This window comes from Clupea harengus, chromosome 22 (assembly GCF_900700415.2).
Source record: "Clupea harengus chromosome 22, Ch_v2.0.2, whole genome shotgun sequence".
NCBI lineage: Eukaryota > Metazoa > Chordata > Actinopteri > Clupeiformes > Clupeidae > Clupea > Clupea harengus.
The window spans coordinates 2,408,262-2,429,880 of NC_045173.1; the positions used below are offsets into that span (position 1 = coordinate 2,408,262).

General features: G+C 44.4%; 1 protein-coding gene across 4 annotated transcripts; it reads left to right on the forward strand.

The window, feature by feature from the left end:
* The first annotated feature begins 214 nt into the window (after nucleotides 1-214).
* gria2a (glutamate receptor, ionotropic, AMPA 2a) lies at nucleotides 215-19,788 on the forward strand. Of its 4 annotated transcripts, none has more exons than XM_012831728.3 (16): nucleotides 215-526; nucleotides 799-939; nucleotides 8,807-9,046; nucleotides 10,091-10,287; nucleotides 10,502-10,555; nucleotides 10,661-10,819; nucleotides 10,948-11,115; nucleotides 11,333-11,437; nucleotides 11,622-11,729; nucleotides 11,864-12,070; nucleotides 12,404-12,771; nucleotides 13,893-14,091; nucleotides 14,262-14,509; nucleotides 15,674-15,788; nucleotides 16,902-17,036; nucleotides 18,501-19,788. In XM_012831728.3, exons 1-16 carry the CDS (start codon nucleotides 442-444, stop codon nucleotides 18,663-18,665), a joined length of 2,694 nt encoding a protein of 897 aa, XP_012687182.1. In that variant the 5' UTR covers nucleotides 215-441; the 3' UTR covers nucleotides 18,666-19,788. The 4 variants fall into 4 exon arrangements, with proteins under 4 accessions (XP_012687182.1, XP_031415697.1, XP_031415698.1 ...); XM_031559837.2 differs by lacking the exon at nucleotides 15,674-15,788 and adding an exon at nucleotides 16,207-16,321; XM_031559838.2 differs by having other exon boundaries at nucleotides 216-526; nucleotides 16,902-17,149; nucleotides 18,501-18,587.
* Nucleotides 19,789-21,619: the final 1,831 nt, after the last annotated feature.

Here is a 21,619-nt window from a genome sequence, read left to right on the forward strand (position 1 = left end):
CGTCTAAATATCTAAGTAGACTTCTCCAGCCAATTAACCAAGCCTCAAAATTACCGCATCGATCAATGAACGAGGCCAGTGATGCTCGTTGGCCCGAATCTCGTACCCGAAGGCTTAAGCTGCAACACCAGTTTCGGCATCTCTCGGCTCTTTCCGTCTTCATCAGTATTCCTCGCGTGTCCGTTGTGTTGAAAGGATTCCGAGGATCGGAGCCGCAAAGGAGGCGAGAGCGAGAAACCCGCATCAGTGCGCGATTCTTCCCCCGCATCGCCCGCTCCCTAGCTCCTGTCATTCGTCTTTAAGGGCTCATAGGTCTCTTCACCTTAGCGAGGAACTTGGTTTTTTCCCGTCTCTGTATGATGAGAAGTCGGGTCCATGGGACGAGGGCTATTTTATAACCAGTGAAACGCTGGATGGTGGATGTCGTAGCGCCTTTTGGAAATGCAAAAGACGATGAATCTTCCGTGCTGGCTATTGCCCGTACTGTGGGGGATGTCGTTTGGTGGATCTCCAAGCGTTCAGATTGGTAAGAGTCGTAGTTTTGAAATGTAGGATTACGTTTGAATATTCACATTTGTGTTTCAAGGTGTTAACGCGTGGTGGGAAATTTAGGACATCAGTCTCTGCTGATACTGAGCCTTTCAGAGAAGGAGCACATTGGAAACATTCTGCGCTCTGGAGCCTCTGGGCGACATATGCTGATAAATACGAGAGATAAGGCGATATGTTTTCTGCTTGTTAGTTGAAGGGGTGCGCTGATAGAATGTGTCTCACCTTCTTTTTATATTTCTGTTTTAGGGGGTCTGTTCCCTCGAGGCGCAGATCAAGAATACAGCGCTTTCCGGATCGGGATGGTTCGGTTCGGCACGGCCGAGTTCCGACTGACACCCCACATAGACAACCTGGAGGTGGCCAACAGCTTCGCCATCACCAACTGCTGTAAGTGCGGCTCTGTGAAGCGTGCCCGAATTTAACAGAATTGTCTATCTGTTTGTTGACTCTGATTGCAATTATTTGGCAAAGATTTGGAGCGACGCCCGTGTTTTTTGTGTGGGTTATTGCTCTCGGTGTGGACATCTTATGTCCTTCAGTAGCCCACTGTTCTGAAATCATTCTGGTCGCTTAGCTCGCGTTTGCTGTGAGAGAAGGGGAATGGACAGGCTGATTTAGGATCAGCTGTCAAGTAGCATTGCGCGTTTGCTAGCCGGAGCCAGGCGCAGCTCGAGAGATTTAACGCCGTTGAATATTTCAGTAACATGGGGGAGTTGTGTGTGCGCGCGCTTGATAGTGTGTTATCCGCCTCTGATACATGGGTTGGATGGCGTAACCATCATACATTCGTTCTATTATTAACGTTTGTCTGAGCGTTATACGTTTCATTGTCTTGCGCCTTATCGCGGCTTATTTCATCTATGCCATCCGAGTAATTTTTCCCCATGTTTGTGGGATGATTATGAGAGGCAGTTAAAACCCGCACTCCGGCAGGTGTATGAGATGATATGTTGAGGTTCTCTGTGTAATCGGCATGAATTCCTGATCAGCATGGAGTTGGTTTCCACAGTAACCGTATGGCCCCCGCTTTCCCCCTTGCATGCGCGCCGTTTGATCATATTAGGAATGGTGAAAGCACTGTTCTTATTATCTTACACTTGCTGGTGAATTAGGTTCCTGACGTGAGGAAAACGTGATTTTCATTATCTGAAATGAACCAGCACCGCTATCGTAGAATGAGAAAGAAAATGGCTATTTCTCTCTCTCGGTCGAGCTAAAAAGCAGCTTCAAACGCGTCCTCTGACAGATCATCCTCGCCTGTGTCTATAGATAATGCCACTGAAAAGCAGCAGTAGCTACTTTGAAGGTTATTAGAGGCTCTTGAAACTTAAAGACTGTTAGTTCTCTCCGATGCTTTCTATTAGTTCCTAGTCAGTTGTCATCCATGCACCCCTCACTCCACACACACGTTCAGCTACATACACACGACTGATTAAGGTCAATTAGTAAATTATAATGTGAGGCACACCGTTTAGTGGATTCAGAGGGTGAAAAATCATCACATTTCCCATTACATACAAATTCACAAAAACTAAAATGGCGAGGGATTTCCAGCAACAATCCGCTAATTCTACTCGCCCACGGCTGTGCAGTCAAGTGTGCCTCGCGCGTTGGAAGCAAGAGATATGGCCAACGCTGATCACTTGTGTGCGTGCGTACGACTGAGTGTGTGTGTGTGTGTGTGACAGAGAGAGTGTTATGAAAGAAAGAGGTCCATGCGCTTAACTATGAGCTTCCTTCACTGCATCAAGTCACCTGCATGCCATCACCGCCCCACGCTGCTGAATCATGCAGATGGTCACTCTCTACAAAGCGAGCGAGCTTAGCAAGGTGTCTGTCAATGGCACCTTCGGAACCATGTGCTACCCTAGATCCTCAAATAAATGTCACGATACTACAGAGTTTTTCCAATTCCCTTAACACAGAGCCTACTTCAAATATAAAAGTTGAAAGCACCTTGGTGTTTTAGATGAATACAGAGAATGAGAAACAGGGCCTCTCCTTTCTACTAAAGATGTCATTGTGTTTGCTGTCACAAACCAATTCAAGAAAAACCCTCCAACTTAAAGCTTGGGAATTATCAAAGAGTTGAAAGCGATGACATTGTGTCATTGCTTTGATTTGAGGACATTGCATCATGGTTGCCAAATATTTTGCTTACTAAAGACACATCTGTAGCTTCTACAGAGGGGTGAAGAGTGTCCTCCCCCCTCAGGGTGGGTGCACAGATATTTGGGGTCATGACCTCCAGTTCGCTTGTCCCCCAACGCACCCTTTGGCAGATCAGGGCTCAGGACACTTCAGAGGCATTTTTGTATGCAGACATGCTTGCTGCTCCTGTTAATGGAGAGGGCAAACAGTTGTATTATAGTGTGTTGGAGGCCGCATGCCACACTGTCTTCCCTGATATCAGGTATGTTACTTTGAAAATGTGAGGAGAATTCGATAGATTTAGTTGGCTATTTGCGGCTGTGCTCTGGACCAGCAGGTACCACTGAGGAGTGGAAAGAGGACTATGACCTTGGGATTGTTTTTAGTCAGGTCACAAGCATTTTCCTGCCCTTGAAAGTGAATTTAAGGCAGATCTAGTTTGATTTGTCATGAATTTGAAAGATATGAGGTGACCACCCGTTTGTTCTCCAGGGAACGAGAGAAGATAGCTGAAGTAAATGTAGATGTAGGTGGAGGTGCAGGAATAAGACCGTTATTTCAAAATGTCTTTTTTTACTGTTGATAACTGTGGAATTGGAGAAATGCCTGTCTTGAGTCAAGGTTTTCTTTGTAATATGTGGGCATATTTGACATTCATGGTACATCAAATTCAATCATATTGTTCAATCAGCTGTTGATTCTTAGAATAAAACACGGTTGCAATTTTGCACTCTCCTTGTAGAGTGATGGGTATGTCTTTTGCATAAAGAATTTCTGCAGATGAAATGGATCTACAGAAAAGTTGATTAGCAAAATTGGGACCTTAACATGGAATACTAATCAGGGATGGGTTTCCCAATAATGGTGTCTCTTTTTTGTTTTATGAAGAATGCTGATCAGAGATGGGTTTCCCAATAACGGTGTCTCTTTGTGTTTTATGAAGAATACTTAACAGGGATGGTTTCCCAATAACGGTGTCTCTTTGTGTTTTATGAAGAATACTGATCAGGGATGGTTTTCCCAATAACGGTGTCTCTTCGTGTTTTATGAAGACTTCAAAGGTATACCTTACTAAAGTTGTTTACTTTTCTATGTATGCTTCCGAATCCATCTCTTAAGAGTCTCCCTTAGAGAAAGCCTCCTACGTGTACCTTAAGAGGCTGAATCCATGTTTCTGGAATCTATTTTTTTTGTCATTCACATAGGTTTGAGCATGCGTGAGATGAGTATGATGGGCATGACTCAGATTATAGCACAGGCGAACACAGAAAGAACATCAACAAGAAATACATTACAAGTCAACATAAAAAAACATCCCAAATGAGGTTGGCTGTAGACTAGGTGTTACTCATAGATTTGGAGTTGCAAAGGATTCAAAATGAATGGCTGATTCATTCATACAGATGTTTTTCTTTTTATTTAATGACGCACAAAATGTAATGCAACACATGTCTTGGTCTTCCATCGCAGTGCGATGCGCAGTCAGTGTATGCGTTCAGTCAGTGTATGCGTTCAGTCAGTGTATGCGTTCAGACACTAACACAGCTAAGAGTGGTCCAGACCAACCTTACAAAAGTATCTCTTAGAGAGGGTATACCTAAGCTCAGGACGTTCTGGGAAACATGTCAAAGCGTTAAGGTATAACTTACAAATGACGTAGTGTTAAGGCTTTGGGAAACCCCCCCCCAGATCTCTAGAAATGGCGGAATATTAAAGAAAAAAACATAAACACAATATGACGTTTAGGCAGGCTACCTTTTGTAAAGGTATTCCTTCATTTTGAGTGAAACGGCTCAGTGGTTTTGAGATCTGAAACCCTGAATTTTCTGATACTAAAGTTTTCAAAGTTATGTAACAGTTTTGCAGGTACAGCAAGTACGATGTCATGCCCTGACAGTAGGTGGCTTATTGCCTAGATAAAAACCAAGCACAGAGGTGGTCGTCTGACCCTATTTCAGTTTGCAGAACTCAGCAAAAGCTTCCAGCTGTCTGTGGATAAAGAGAAACTCTGGAATTCAGGTCCAGTAGATTAATTCTCTATGATTGAAAGTTAGACCTTCAGTTATCCCTTTAAGTACGAGACATTTTCTGTCTCTTTCACAATGCCTTTCTGTGCGCAAGCTTGGCCTGCCAGTTGAGTTTTCTCAAAGGAGCATCTTGATTTTTTTAGGTTAGTATACAATAAGTTAATTACTGCATGGAAGATAATACTTTGTCTTGTTCTGGCTGATGTTTAATCAGGAAAGACTGGCATGCTTAGAGTTTGAATTTAATTAACTGGAATCTGAAGCCCTTTACTCATGTTCGTAGTCTCTGTTAATGCTTACCCCTCTTTGCCAGTGCTCTCTGTCTTAAATGAAAGAGTATTGGTATAGTAACACACACACACACACACACACACACACACACACACACACACACACACACACACACACACACACACACAATGGGAGGTTATTCTCCTCTGTACCTACACAGAAGCCAGCACATAAATATTCTCATCACCTCTTCAGGTACTGAGGATTTGTGCTGAAGACAGGATGATAAAAAGAACAAGTGAGCACTTTCTCTCCCTCAGCGCTTCTCTGTCCCTCCATCCTAATCAAGCTTCACCTTCAAGAACGGATTAAAGACAGCGTGTGTCTGTGTCAGAGTGTGCTTTGGGTACATGAGGTGGGGTCTGTGTCAGAGTGTGCTTTGGGTACATGAGGTGGGGTCTGTGTCAGAGTGTGCTTTGGGTACATGAGGTGGGGTTTGGAAGGTGAATATGGTATGTGTGGGGGGAGGGGTAGATGGACGTGCTTGACATGATTCGTATGGATGTAAGGGAGCCTACATTGAAAAGATCTTGGTAAAATAGTGGTATGGGCTTTGTAACCAGAAGTTGGAAAAGTAATTAACTGAGAGATTGTCAGCATACAGGTGAAATAACCGAATTTCAAATCTAACATGATGGTGGAGAAAGATGAATGAGGAGAATGTTTTGGCTCGTTGAGTTAAAAACTGTAATATGTATTTGGCAAAAATAACTACGTGTACATTCGACCAGTTCCTCTGAGGCAGCAGTAAATAAATAGTATGTTCTGTAGCCTTACTGGTCCAGGTACTGATCACGGGTTTGTATTTTGGTCAAATTAAGAGAATTTGAACAGCTTACTGTGGTACCTCACCTCTATATAATATTCTACCTGACACACAACCTTGTGGAAAACCTTGTGTGTTAGGATGGCAGGATGAATGAACTTAACAAGCTGAAAGTACCTGATATAGGTGTTATCTTTCATCTGCCAGTTTTAAGACATCCAGAAAAGGCTGTGTTACTTTTCCAACAATGTAAAGCAGTCCTGGGGCCACCTCACCAAGTTACATAGTGGGTTAGGGCAAAAGTAAAACCCATTGGGAAGTGTTTCCCATAATATTATAGGACCATAGTATGCTACAGGCTGTGCAGCTAGTAAGATAGGGTACAATGCTGAATAATGCAGTTTTTCCAACAAACAGTATTTTATTTAACAGTGAGTTATTTTACCCCAAGCTGGTTCATTATTCGTTATTTTCATTATTTTCATCATTCATTAAATGAATTAATGTTGTATTAATGTCAAATTAATTTACCAACTCAAGAACAGTAAAGCAGTATTACAAACAGTCAGACAACAGCACTATTTTTCTCTGAAGCACTAGAATACATCTCATGCTAGATTCATGCAATTATTTGTACGGCAATTAGTTACATCACAGATTCACATGTATGCACTTCATATGTATTTAGGATCGCATCCACAGATTCATATGTATGCACTTTGGCTTCATATGTATTTAGGATCGCATCCACAGATTCATATGTATGCACTTTGGCTTCATATGTATTTAGGATCGCATCCAAAGATTCATATGTATGCACTTTGGCTTCATATGTATTTAGGATCGCATCCAAAGATTCATATGTATGCACTTTGGCTTCATATGTATTTAGGAACGCATCCACAGATTCATATGTATGCACTTTGGCTTCATATGTATTTAGGAACGCATCCACAGATTCATATGTATGCACTTTGGCTTCATATGTATTAAGGATCGCATCCACAGATTCATATGTATGCACTTTGGCTTCATATGTATTTAGGAACGCATCCACAGATTCATATGTATGCACTTTGGCTTCATATGTATTTAGGATCTCATCCACAGATTCATATGTATGCACTTTGGCTTCATATGTATTTAGGATCTCATCCACAGATTCATATGTATGCACTTTGGCTTCATATGTATTTAGGATTCTCATCCACAGAATTCATATGGTATGGCACTTTGGCTTGTATGTTATTTAGGATCGCATTCCACAGATTCATATGTATGCCACTTTGGGCTTCATATGTATTTAGGATCGCATCCAAAGATTCATATGTATGCACTTTGGCTTCATATGTATTTAGGATCTCATCCACTAGAATGAAACAGAAGCCAGTGAACACCGTGCTCTCCCACTCGTTTTGAAATAATCACACATACTGAATAATATCCACATCACCCCCCCCTACACACACATAAATAAAAATATGTACAAATATTTACATGTTCACCTGTGTGCAGTTCTTACATGCACACATGACAAGCAAACAGGATCATACACTTGGAATCACACGTATGCGTAGCGTTCCTTTGGAGGACAGAAAGCAGGGCAACTAAGTAGGACAGCTAATTTTACCACTGCTCCACTCGAGCCTCCCTCCACACAAACACAAGGTAACGCATGGGCATGAGTGTGTTTATCACTTGGAAACGTCCTCCTCCTGGGCCCCTGGCTCATGGGGTGTGTGAGTGTGTGTGTGTGTGTGTGTGTGTGTGTGTGTGTGTGTGTGTGTGTGTATGTGTGTGTGTGTGTCCTGTGGGTGTGTGTGTGTGTGTGTGTGTGTGTGTGTGTCTGTGTGTGTGTGTGTGTGTGTGTGTGTGTGTGTGTGCTTTTGAGAGCAAAAGACCCATCGGGGAGCCGGTGGTGCAGGCTAGGGTAGTTGTGCAGTTGAATACCTATGAGTTGTGTAATGTTTGTCTGTTAGATCGTCTTTTTTAATCCCATCGTCCTTGATGCACACACATCTCTGTTTGGTGTGATCTGTCTGGACACACTCAAAGTCCTCCTTCTCAAAGTGCCTTTATACAGCACAGAGAACAGCACTTTGTGTCAAGCCTGCTCGCTTCTGTGGAGAAACACCTCATTGTGAATTTAAAAGGCTTTCTATTTCATCCTTGGGTTTTGTTTCATTCTTTTACTGTAGATGCTACACTACTGTGTTTGGGTCTGTAATGATTTCTTTTGACAGTCTCTTGTTTTAACTGCCTTGCAATTAGACCCTGTCAATCCAGCTGCAACCCAGGACGAAGCGTTCAATCACTCTCTAAAAATAGACGCAGACAAACAATCCAAAAAAGCCCTGGCCTTTAACACTCTAGATATCTGATCTCTATCTAGACACAATTCTTTCCTGAATGACGTACGAATCAGGTGAAATTTAAAACAGCAGTGTGGAAGACGTTTTGGGTGGACTCTGGAGTCATTGGTCGCAAATAGACTCCTCTGATGCAGCAGATGGTGTGTAGGTCATCAAACAGTCAGGCCCCATGTTGTGGTTCTACTGTTCACTAGTGGTGACGTGTGGGCAGTCTTACACTGCTATGTCCCACCACAAATCAATATATCGGAGGATACTGTGTCCACTAGACAAATGCAGATGGTGGCTCCTATGAAATATTTGCTATCCAATCTCAACATTACTTGAGATCAAAGAATATTGATGACATCATGGCTCTGAACTGCTGCACAGTGCTTGAAGGGCTTCAATCAATATATATGATTAGTATTGCCCTGTAGGGGGGTATCCCAGTACTGGTGAACTATGAAATTACAGTACACATTACTATGCATGAACAGAATAGAAAATGGAAATTTGAAAGAATCACAACCCCTTTGCTGGTAATACATGAAGTGTCAATCATGCTCAGGAGATTAAGTATGCAAACTGGATTCCATCTTTCATCCACAGTGTAAAGTGTCAATACATTTCTTTAGAGTTCTCCGTTTCTGTTTTTCTACCTACAGTCTGCTCTCAGTTTTCCCGCGGGGTGTATGCCATTTTTGGGTTCTACGACAAGAAGTCGGTGAACACCATCACATCGTTCTGCGAGACGCTCCACGTGTCGTTCATCACGCCAAGCTTCCCTGCCGACGGATTCAACCAGTTTGTGCTGCAGATGCGTCCGGACATCAAGGGCCCGCTCATCAGTCTCGTGGAGTACTACAAGTGGGAGACGTTTGCCTATCTGTATGATGGTGACAGGGGTATGAAGAACACATGGACACACATATTATCTCTCTCTCTCCCTCTCTCTCTCTTTCTCTCTCACACACACACACACACAGGACCCCCCATTTCTACATGGCTGGCCTCAGGCAGATGGGTCCGCCCCCCCCCCCCCCCTTTGAATTGTTATCTGTGCTACATCAGTGAATTGAAGTGAAGTGAATTGAATTGCTTAGTATCTGCTGTTGGTGGTTTTGATGGTAAGATGTGTGGAGTGTTGTGTGATTTGTAGTTGTTAGCTGTTGGGGATCGTAGCTGTTTATGTCATGGTCAGTTGTTCCTGTCTTGTCTGTGGATGCGGGCAGTAGGAACCGAATCACCGCTGAGTCCTAGATATGAAGTCAGCCATGCAGCTTTGCTATTGTCAGGAAAGAGAGAGAGAGTGGGAGGGAGGGAGGCAGGGGCAGAGAGAGGAGGAGAGATAGCACAATTGAAGAGAAAAAAGTAATGTAAGGAGAGAGAGTAGCCTGCAGGCACACTGATCATCTGTGTGTGTGTGTGTGTGTGTGTGTGTGTGTGTGTGTGTGTGTGTGTGTGTGTGTGTGTGTGTGTGTGTGTGTGTGTGTGTGTGTGTGTGTGTGTGTGTGTGTGTGTGTGTGTGTGTGCGCAGTGCAGTGCAGAAAAGCTTAGAGTCCTTAGAGGCATTGAAAGCTCGGACTGATTTGAATGAGAGAGGATCTTGTTAATTTCCACTGGGCAGCAGGAGGGGGAGAGGCAGAGTATGATTAAGTTTGATTAAGATGTCATGGAAGGAGAGTGATGTACAGACCCACTTTCATTAACCTTCATTATACGTTTGAACCGGGGTTCAACAAATACTCCACAACCATTCTCTCACTCTCTCTCACTCTCTCACTCTCTCTCTCTCTCTCTCTCTCTCTCTCTCTCACACACACACATACACACACACACACACACACACACACACCAATTTGCACATTCACTCAACCTTTTTTCCCTTTACCATGGTCTCTCTCTCTCTGTTTCTTTCTCCCTTTCTCTCCCTCCATCTTTCTCTGTAGGTTTGTCAACGCTGCAGGCAGTCTTGGACACAGCAGCGGAGCGTAAGTGGCAGGTGACGGCGATAAACGTGGGCAACCTGAAGGACGAGAGGAAAGACGAGGCTTATCGCTCGCTCTTCCAGGACCTAGAGAACAAGAAGGAGAAGAGGGTCATCTTAGACTGTGAACAGGACAAAGTCAAAGACATCATGGAGCAGGTACAACATTTTGTACATATCACACACACTCTCTCTCTCTCTCTCTCTTTCACTCTCTCTCTCTCTCTCTCTCTCTCTCTCTGACACACACACACAGCCACGCACACACACACACACACCATAAGGAGAAAACTACTCCAACCCACGCCAACACCCACTTATACACTGTTTTGAAAAGAGACTAACAGAAGTCCATTTTGTCTGTTTTTTTTAGGTTATTACGATCGGTCGTCATGTGAAAGGCTACCATTACATCATCGCTAATTTTGTGAGTTGGCAGAGGTTGAACCCAGCAGGAGTTTTCACAATCATGTTGATATGCATGCACAGTGTTGTTAAATATTGATGTGTGGGCGTTTGTGTGCATATGCAGGGGTTTCTGGATGGTGACTTGTCCAAGATACAGTATGGTGGAGCCAATGTGTCAGGCTTCCAGATTGTTGACTTTGATGATCCAATCGTGGCGAAGTTTGATCAGCACTGGGAAACCCTGGAAGAGAAAGAGTACCCAGGTGCTGACAGCAGGATCAGGGTATGTATGTCAGTCTGTGTGTGTGTGTGTGTGTGTGTGTGTGTGTGTGTGTGTATCTGATCTCTCAGATGGAGGTTCGGTGAGGTGCAAAGAGATAATAACGTGTGCTCCTGTGTGTCTTCCTGTAGTACACCTCTGCGCTGACTTACGATGCGGTGCAGGTGATGACAGAGGCCTTCAAGTTCCTGCACAAGCAGCGTATAGACCTCACCCGCCGCGGGAACAACGGAGATTGCCTGGCCAACCCTGCAGTGCCATGGGCCCAGGGGGTGGAGATCGAACGAGCTCTCAAACAGGTATTTCATCGGAGCCCTTTGGATGGGTTAGCAAGTTAGCCAGATCTATACAGCATGTTGGAAACAGACTAATTAAAGAGACTAATTAAAGTATGAAAGAAGAATGTCTGGGGCTCTCAGATCCTTGTGTGTGTGTGTGTGTGTGTGTGTGTGTGTGTGTGTGTGTGTGGTGTCTCTGTGTGTGTGCATTGTCATACTTTTGTTTGTGTCTATCTAGGTCCGTGTGGATGGACTGACTGGGAATGTCCAGTTTGACCAGTATGGGAAGAGAGTGAACTACTCTGTTAATGTGATGGAGCTGAAGAACAGTGGACCAGTCAAGGTTAAGACATAAAAACATAATGATACGATGCCCTTTTTGTCAAGAACCAGTTTGAGTTTTGTAGCCAATATGTACTTTACATTACATTTGAAGTGAAATTGTTTTAATACAGTGTAATTCAAAGGTGAGTAAGTAGAATGTGTGTTCTAAACTCTGTCTCCTCTACCTGTGAACCCCACTGTAGATCGGTTACTGGAATGAGGTCGACAAAATGGCCGTGACCAAATCAGACTCATTCTCCAATGACACTATGGGCATAGAGAACAAGACTGTTGTAGTGACAACCATTCTGGTGAGACATCACGCGTGATTCATGTAGTGTGTGTGACTTCATGCTTTCATTAATACTCTTGTGTGTGTTTTCAAATTGTGTCGTGAGCTGGAGTGGATCTACATTTAGTTGTCTTTATGTGTGTTTTTTTTTAGGAAGCACCATATGTGATGCTAAAAAAGAATTCTGAGCTATTTCTGGAAAATGAGCGCTATGAGGGCTATTGTGTGGACCTGGCTGCGGAGATTGCAAAGCATTGTGGGTTTAAGTATGCGCTGAGGATTGTGGGGGATGGGAAGTACGGTGCCCGAGATGCTGAGACAAAGATCTGGAATGGAATGGTGGGAGAGTTGGTATATGGGGTGAGTCAGTGTGCTGGTTTATGTTGGTGTTTACTTTTAAAGTGAAGATAGTCTCAACATTTTCTGTATTTGTGTGTGTGTGTGTGTGTGTGTGTTTGTACATATGCATGATTTATAAAAGGACAGCTGAATGGTTACCCTCCCCTTGAGATCTTTGGAGCAGTTGCTGACACCAGTTCTGTGTATGCGGTTTTGTATGTGTGCGTGTGTGTATGTGTGTATGTGTGCGTGCGTGTGTGTGTGTGTGTGTCTGTGTGCGTGCGTGCGTGCGTGCGCGTGTGCACGTGTGTGTGTCTGTGTGTGTGTGTGTGTGTGTGTGTGTGTGTCCCTTAGAAAGCAGACATAGCGGTGGCTCCCCTGACCATCACACTGGTCAGAGAAGAGGTGATCGACTTCTCCAAGCCCTTCATGAGTCTGGGCATCTCCATCATGATCAAGAAGCCTCAGAAGTCAAAGCCGGGTGTATTCTCCTTCCTGGACCCGCTGGCCTATGAGATCTGGATGTGCATCGTGTTCGCCTACATCGGCGTGAGCGTGGTCCTCTTCCTGGTCAGCCGCTTCAGCCCGTACGAGTGGCACATCGAGGAGCTGGAGGACGGACAGCTCGGCCAGAGCGAGTCCACAAACGAGTTTGGGATCTTTAATTCTCTCTGGTTCTCTCTGGGTGCCTTTATGCAGCAGGGATGCGATATTTCGCCAAGGTTTGTGCGTCCAACCCTGATCCCCCCCCACCCCTCCCACCCTTCGACCCTGAGAACTGGCTCCTGCCCACCGTGCACACGACAACCTCCTGCGCCTACACCTCTCTGCGTTCCCTCAGACAGCCGACCCTGTGGCGTGACCGCATCAGCCCCTTAAGAGGAACGCAGGGGGGGGGGGGGGCGCGCAGGAGCAGGCTGGCATGACAGGGGGCGCAGCTAGACCCCTGTGGTGTGACCCTGCTGCTGGTGTGTGTGTGTGTGTGGTGTCAGCAGAGCCTTGAGGGTCGGAGGTGGCTGTGATTCCCCGCGCTCTTGGAGGCGTACCGTGTTTTTGCTGCATATCCTCCACCAGTGGCCTTATGCCCGTGGGGTTCATAGGAGTGCTAGAGGCCAGTCATAGCACCGCACCTGTCTAGCATAGAGCTTTAGAGATGCACACCTGACACTCTTAAAATCACTCAGAACTCTCTCTCTAACTCTCTCTCTATCACTCTACTTAACATACGATAGTACTCTCTATCTCTCTCTATCTCTTTATCTCTCTTTCTTTCTGTGGCTTTGAAATACCTCTTTTCTCCTGCAAAAATTAGGTGAGTGTAGTGCTTTATTTTGTGTCCTGTGTCTACTACCCCTGATCAGTCCTGTGTGTATGTTTGTATGTGTGTGTGTGTGTGTGTGTGTGTGTGTGTGTGTGATCCTGTGATAGAGGAGTTTACTTGAACATATGTTGTGTAGACAGGTCTGAAGTATACACTCAGTTGGAATAACTGAAATAATCAAAGAAATCTGATATGTAAACATAATAGGTTTGTGTTTATGTAGGCATTAAATTGCAGCTTTGGCTGAACATGCATTGAAAATCCGTAACAGCTCAGTTTTACAGAGCCTTTGGGGCTTTTGGTCTATATCATGTGAATGTGGAGGATTGACTGTGTGTGGATGTGTGTGCACTACTGCACTTATGTGTGCTGTCAAGGAGACGGTGAATTGACCTAGTAGTGTATGTTCTGCACATGTTTAAATGTGCTGCAACACATCGCTGTGTGCCAGAGAGGATGTGTGACTTAAACGGCTGAGCTGTGTGTGTATGTGTGTGTGTGTGTGTGTGTGTGTGTGTTCAGGTCTCTTTCAGGGCGTATAGTGGGTGGTGTGTGGTGGTTCTTCACCCTCATCATCATCTCCTCCTACACGGCCAACCTGGCTGCCTTCCTGACGGTAGAGCGTATGGTGTCCCCCATAGAGAGTGCTGAAGACCTGGCCAAGCAGTCGGAGATCTGCTACGGAACCCTGGATGCGGGATCCACCAAAGAGTTCTTCAGGGTGAGAGATCCGGAACCAAATCCACTGAAGGGTGCAGAGTTCCCAGTCCCAATCTTCATCTCTCTATCTCTGCCCCTCACCGACCTAATCCTCCCTTTGCATTCCTTCCTCCCCCCCCCCCCCCTCTCTTTTTTCCCTTTTTTTCTCTCTCCACTTCTCTCCCTGCGCAGAGGTCTAAGATTGCCCTCTTTGATAAGATGTGGCAGTACATGAAGAGTGCTGAGCCCTCTGTATTTGTGAAAAACACGGTAGAGGGGGTCATTCGGGTCAGGAAATCCAAAGGAAAGTACGCCTACCTGCTGGAGTCCACCATGAACGAGTACATCGAGCAGCGGAAGCCGTGTGACACCATGAAGGTCGGGGGGAACCTGGACTCCAAAGGATACGGCATCGCCACGCCCAAAGGATCAGCATTAAGGTGGGTGGAGTAGTATAACAATGTGTGGACATGTTGTTATAGTATCCCACCTACCCTGATGTAGGCCGGGGGTCTCCGGGAGGTAACCTAGGCAGTAACACAGAGTAGGAAACAGGTAACCTAGGTAACCAGAGCCAAAGAGCAGCAGGTAACCTAGGTGACCAAAACTACAGATAAGGATGCATGTTAGAAAACACATACTAAGTCGTAGACAAGTTTGCCGTTGTGATCTATGATCGACTCATGTTTGTAAACAAACATGACATTCTAGTTGAAAACATCTATGCACATATAGTTAGTATGTTTTGATGTATTCTTGTTACATCATAAATGACATTCTGAGTCATTTGTAGGAGATGGCAGAGAAGCGATCTCACACATGAGCCCTGCATGTAAGTTCAGAGGCTAATGAATCACACGACACGTTTCTCTCTCTGCCTGTCTCCCACACGGATTTGTCCTGCTAGTCCTCACCCTGCACAACCAGATGATGTACCTTATGCACTTATGCTACAGTAATAGTCAGCCAGTATTAGGCACCAGAGCAGTTCGTTCCCTCGTGTGTGCATGTGATTAGCATCTTGACTGTGAATGCTGGAGAGACTGCAGGAGATCTGTGGTGAATGCGTGGTGTGGTGCCATGTGTTTGTTGCTGCGGTGTGGTCCTGTGGAACGTAACGTGTGCTGGTACACATGTGAACACTATGTGTCAACTCTGCTGCATGCTGTTGGTGACACTGACAAACTAACCTATCTGTCTGCTTCCACTGTCCAAATGTCTCTCACAGTCGAGCACTGGGTGTGAGTGAGAGTGTGTTTGTGTGCATTTGTGAGGGTGCACTGCACTTGTGTGTATGTATGTGTGTGTTTTTTGTGTATGTTTGCATTATTCCTGATGTATGTTAGTCAGTGTTTAAATGCTATGTTACATGTTATTGATTGTGATAATATTGCTAAGGATAATAATGATATTGATTTAAGATGTTCTTATTACCTGTGATGATAATGATGTCACATGGAGCTTGGCCTAACTAGCCTGTGCTCCGGGGAGGGTGTTGTGGGTGGGCTTACTTTAAGTGGGAGGGGCTATGCTGTTGATTGACATGTGACTCACTGCGGGAGGCTGAGCCGCCCCTGTCTCACCCGTGTGTTTTATCTTTGAAGAAATGCGGTAAACCTTGCAGTGCTTAAACTCAATGAACAAGGCCTGTTGGACAAATTGAAAAACAAATGGTGGTACGACAAAGGAGAGTGCGGCAGCGGGGGCGGCGAGTCAAAGGTCAGCCCCACAAAAGGGGAATGATGGGTAACCAAACGCAGTGGCGAGGGAGCAGCACAATCGGACGCTTGCCACGGCCCACCTACCCCCCTCAGAAAAAGGTTTCCCTAGCGCAGTAGCACTTGAGACTGCTAATAGCATCATCTAGTACAGTACAGTGAGTCTAAGGCTGGGCGTGCGTGCGTGCGTGCACCTGCGGCCAAGAGGCTGGGCTCAGATGTGGCGCGGCCTCTGCTCGTGCTGCTCTCTCGGGGCGATGCGTCGTTGCACATGTGGCTCAGCTCAGCTACGCTAAGCTCAGGCCAAATGGAGCAGCGAGGCCTATCGCCATGACTAGAAGCCTACAGCAGTGTAAATTCTACAATAACATAAAATAACATTGATAATGTTATTTATGTTATTCCTCCTATACGCCAAGAACGCCCATAAACCTTGCAGTATTGAAACTCAGTGAGCAAGGCGTCTTAGACAAGCTGAAAAACAAATGGTGGTACGATAAGGGTGAATGTGGATCCAAGGACTCGGGAAGTAAGGTCAGTCACTGCAGGATGTCTGTGTGAAAAAAAAAACCTAAGTAAACAGTCCTAGCACAGAGTGACCCTTGTAACTTCAAGCATGACCCCCCCCAGAGAACTACTATAGTAGTTCAGTAGAATATGTGTGTTGAAGTCAGCTGAGTAATGCATGTCAGATTTACTACACACAGATAGACTTAATGTGTCTGTCTTTCTGTCTGTTCAGTCTGTCAGTATACACACATATACCTAGACATCCAGCAGTTGTGCTCAATTTAAAATGCACTTGGAGTTCTCTGTCTTTGTCTCTTACTTTGTTACTCTTTGTTTCTGTCTCAAATACCTATAGATACAAAAAAACGTACACAAGTCTGGAATACTCTTAGTGTATTAATGAGAATATTTGAATGCAATAGTTAGTAGTTTATAGTACAGTGTCACACGCACAAACCCTATTTCACACACTAGCTCTTATGATTGTTTCACTTCTGTTGTATGCACTGTTAAACAAAGGACAAGATTAAATGCTCAAGCTCTGTTCTTCTTTTCCCCTTTGAAATGGTCACATACTAATATGAGCCGTGTGTGCACCCTGCAGGAGAAGACCAGCGCCCTGAGCCTGAGTAACGTGGCCGGGGTCTTCTACATCCTGGTGGGCGGCCTGGGGCTGGCCATGCTGGTGGCCCTGGTGGAGTTCTGCTACAAGTCGCGCGCCGAGGCCAAGAGACTGAAGGTGGCCAAGAGTGACAGCCTGCACGCCACTTCCTCGCAGAATTCTCAGAATTTTGCCACTTATAAGGAAGGGTACAACGTGTATGGGATGGAGAGTGTTAAGATCTAGAGGCGGTAGGAGAAGGCCGTCGAGACCCTGCACTCCCAAACAAACAGAGCCACAGAGGGAGGACTGAGCCCAGGCAGCAACCCCAGCTCCATGTCTGTCTGCTCCACGTCACAGTGCTCCAACAGGCAGCCTGGAGCAGGAGCCCTAGCCGTTAGCATTTGTTCAAAGGAATATCAAAACGTTGCTTATGTTAGCCGACATGATACGTACAACTCAGAACGAATCATTCATTTTGAATATGAATATGGAAAGTAAATAAGCCGCAGATGATGCGGACACCTAAACGTAATCTTAAAACAAACGTTTATTGTAAGCTGTGTGAAACCTTAATGGTGCCTTGATGCTAACTAGTTCGGGCTGAATGATTCTCACAGTGCTCCAAATACCAAATATGAGACAAAATATCTTTTGCTCAACTTACCAAGTAAAAGTCTGGGCACCAGCAGTGTAAACTATGTTGCTCTGAGAGGTGTGTTGGCTAACTTCACATGCCTTACACAGCTGAACATCAAATCCATATTATGCTAACAAAGGTCAACTCACTAGCCCGGGGCAAACATGGGGCTGCAGCACCTCTCTGGCCAACCCTTCTCTGTCTGTGGCTCTGCCCCTAAGCCGCTTTCAGCTACATTACTCCATTCATGACGTCTGGACCATCAGAGGCAGGACTCATTTGCCACATGCCGTCCAGAAGAACAGGGGGAGCATAAAGGAATGCAAGGATGAAGGGATAGATTGGTGGATGAGTTATAGAAAAGGATGAGTGGAGAGATGAGTGTGTTCTTGGCAAGTTTTAAGACCTGGATGCGTCAAAGACGTTGTCATGTGCATCTGTGATCGTCTGTGTGTGTGTGTGTGTGTGTGTGTGTGAGTGTATGTGTTGACCCGTGGCCTCATTTGTGCTTGCTGTAGTCCACTAGCCACTTCAATAATTTCAGTTACCTGCTCTGAATAGCCTCATCCCATTCAGTGGAAACGTTTGAATGCCTGACAGTCATACATTTAGTGTCATTTGCTTGTGCATTTTCGAAGTCATACATACAGACATGCACCAATAAATCCTTTCAGTGGTCTAATACATGAGGACAAACATATTTATTTAGAGTATAGTTTATAGTATTATATATAGAGTATAGTATAATGTATAGTACATGTAAAGATTTATATATGTTATATATTGAATTAGCCATAGATCTACACAGAATATTACATTTGATTATGGAAGACACTCTTTTTATACATACACACTGAAAGTGTACATAGCTCCTTTAATATGAAAAGCAGTAAATAACTCCTGTGTGGTGTGTGTTTTTTGTCTGTGTGTTTGTTTGTTTGTTTGTTTGTTTGTTTTTGTAGATGACCTTCACAGATGCGATGCGTAGTAAAGCCAGGCTGTCAATCACGGGCAGTATGGGGGAGAATGGAAGGGTGCTGTCGCCAGATTTCCCCAAAGCCGTCCACAGCGTCCCATACATACGGCCTGGCATGGGAATGACACTCAGCATGAGTGACCTGTCCTGAGTGCCTTACACACACACACACACACACACACACACACACACACACACTCACACATATCATATGTTCAAAAACTACACACGCACACAATACAAATACAGGAATAAAACTGTACATAACTCTCACACAATGCAGACAACTTACAAATTTACAGCTAATCACACACCCACAAACTCTGTATCCACGCTTTGTACATACACTTTCACTCACTTGCACACACTCTCACACACACACACACACACACACACACAAAGTTTTCTTCATTTTTATCAGACACCTTTGAGATTGCTGACATCATTATTTGCCTGCACTGAATCTCAAATTGACACGCCTGTTTCCATAGCGACCCATGGAGAGTTCCAGATTCAGAATGACACAAGCACACTTTTGCACCATCTGCATTCAGTTATGACTTTTTCAAATAACACTCAGATATTCCTACATACAATTAGCATATTTAAAAAAATATTTTCCAAAAAAGCTTTTCAATGAAACTGCTTCCATTTTGTTGAACAATTATCTGCATTGAGAAGGCTTACAGTCTTAATGTGTTAAAAAAGTCAAAATGGTTCATACTGATGTAATGTAGGTGAAATGTTTTAGTAGTCTCATTTATTACTGTTATTATATGAAGACAACATCATGTATATATTTGGTTTATATGATGTTAATGTGAACAAAACACTGCTTGACATGTACCAGAAACTTTTTTTGTTCTATTTTCCTGTTTTCATTTCTAGAAGTGTCAATGTTTTCTTGGATCTTCTTATGTCCCATCAAGGATGCTGGCAGTAGTTTTATAGATTTAAACATTTAATAGATATTAAAATACTTACACATGTTTACACATAACAAATGCAAGTGGCCATGTAGGTTCTACAATTAATAAATAATGTAACAAATAGACTTCTATATCAATATATAATAAATATAGAAATAAATGTTTAATACCCAGAGAGACAGAATTATGCCAAATCACAGAGTGCCAAAACCTGCAGGTATCTGACGAGTATGGAGCTCCACCATCTGAGTGACTGGATGTCTGAGTGGCCAAACACACACACACACACACACACACACACTTATGCATGAACGCACATATACATACAAACACGCACACATACACATTCACATTTTTTTCCACATCCGCATGACAACACATGTACAGACATGCTAAATGATTGCTACTGACATGTGTGTGTGTATGTGTGTGTCTGTGTGTACAGGGTGCGTATCGTTAACACAGTGTTGTGTTGTCGGACTCTGATATGCAGATCTGTAGTTTGAAACGCATGAAATTTTTAATCTTTTCCTTTTTTTTTTGCTTTGTTTAGTGCGCGGATGCCACTCATGTTAAATGCTTAGTGTTTTCATTTTCAAATATGATGAGAAAAGACAACTTAATGTTACCGATAAATACATTGATTATTATATTGATTAACTACAGTATATGAAAATCACCTTTTTCTATGCCATGCCGTGTATCTGACGTCCTGTACATTAGTTTTGTATGTATATGTATTGTATATAAAATGATGTGAATAACTGAGATCAGTTGAACACACACACAAACATTTGCGTGAGCTGGGCCGTGCTAAAACCCTGCTCAGAGAGAGATGATGCAGTCTTATTCTAAGTGTGACTGACCAGGATGGAAACCAACACCTTCACAAACATACATCCATGCACCTACACACGTACACACACACACAACCACACACGTGCAGGCACCTACACACACACAACCACACACGTTCAGGCACCTACACACGCACACACACTCACACACACACAAATGCATTCGGTTTCAGAGAGTTGTGTAAGATGGGTAGCTGTGAGTCAGTGAGATAATGCTGATTTTTGTAACGGAATGTTGGACGGACTGATTTATTTTATTTTTTCCGACTCTTTTTAAATAAAGGCCCTTAGGTCTCAGTCTTGCCTCTTGACTTTGTTATCCTCTCCTTCCATGCTTCTGTTCATTATCCTCTCCTCCTTCCATGCTTCTGTTCATTATCCTCTCCTCCTTCCATGCTTCTGTTCATTATCCTCTCCTCCTTCCATGCTTCTGTTCATTATCCTCTCCTCCTTCCATGGTTCTGTCCGTTATCCTCTCCTCCTTCCATGCTTCTGTCCGTTATCCTCTCCCCCCTCCATGCTTCTGTCCCCGTGTCTGCATCTCTAGAGAGAGGGGGGGTAGTACTCACTTGAGAGCACATGGCTCATGTCCAGTGAACCTTTGTAATGCAAATAGTTCCCAGTCTTCACACAAACACCAGGCATGCTATACACATACGCACGTGCTGTATACAGTGCATTCTCTCAGGGCATGCTATACACATACACACGTGCTGTATACAGTGCATTCTCTCAGGGCATGCTATACACATACACACGTGCTGTATACAGTGCATTCTCTCAGGGCATGCTATACACATACACACGTGCTGTATACAGTGCATTCTCTCAGGGCATGCTATACACATACACACGTGCTGTATACAGTGCATTCTCTCAGGGCATGCTATACACATACACACGTGCTGTATACAGTGCATTCTCTCAGGGCATGCTATACACATACACACGTGCTGTATACAGTGCATTCTCTCAGGGCATGCTATACACATACACACGTGCTGTATACAGTGCATTCTCTCAGGGCATGCTATACACACACACACGTGCTGTATACAGTGCATTCTCTCAGGGCATGCTATACACATACACACGTGCTGTATACAGTGCATTCTCTCAGTCATCCACAGAGACGTATGCAGAGTCACTGGCTCCTGCTTGCAGCCATGTTAGAGTGCTGGAACAGCTGGGATGCCCCCAGAGCAGACAAACACTGCTGCTGATGGTATGGAGCAGATGAGACCAGGCCAGGAGAGACCAGGGCAGGAGAGAGAAGAGACCAGGGCAGGAGAGAGAGCAGACCAAGGCAGGAGAGACCA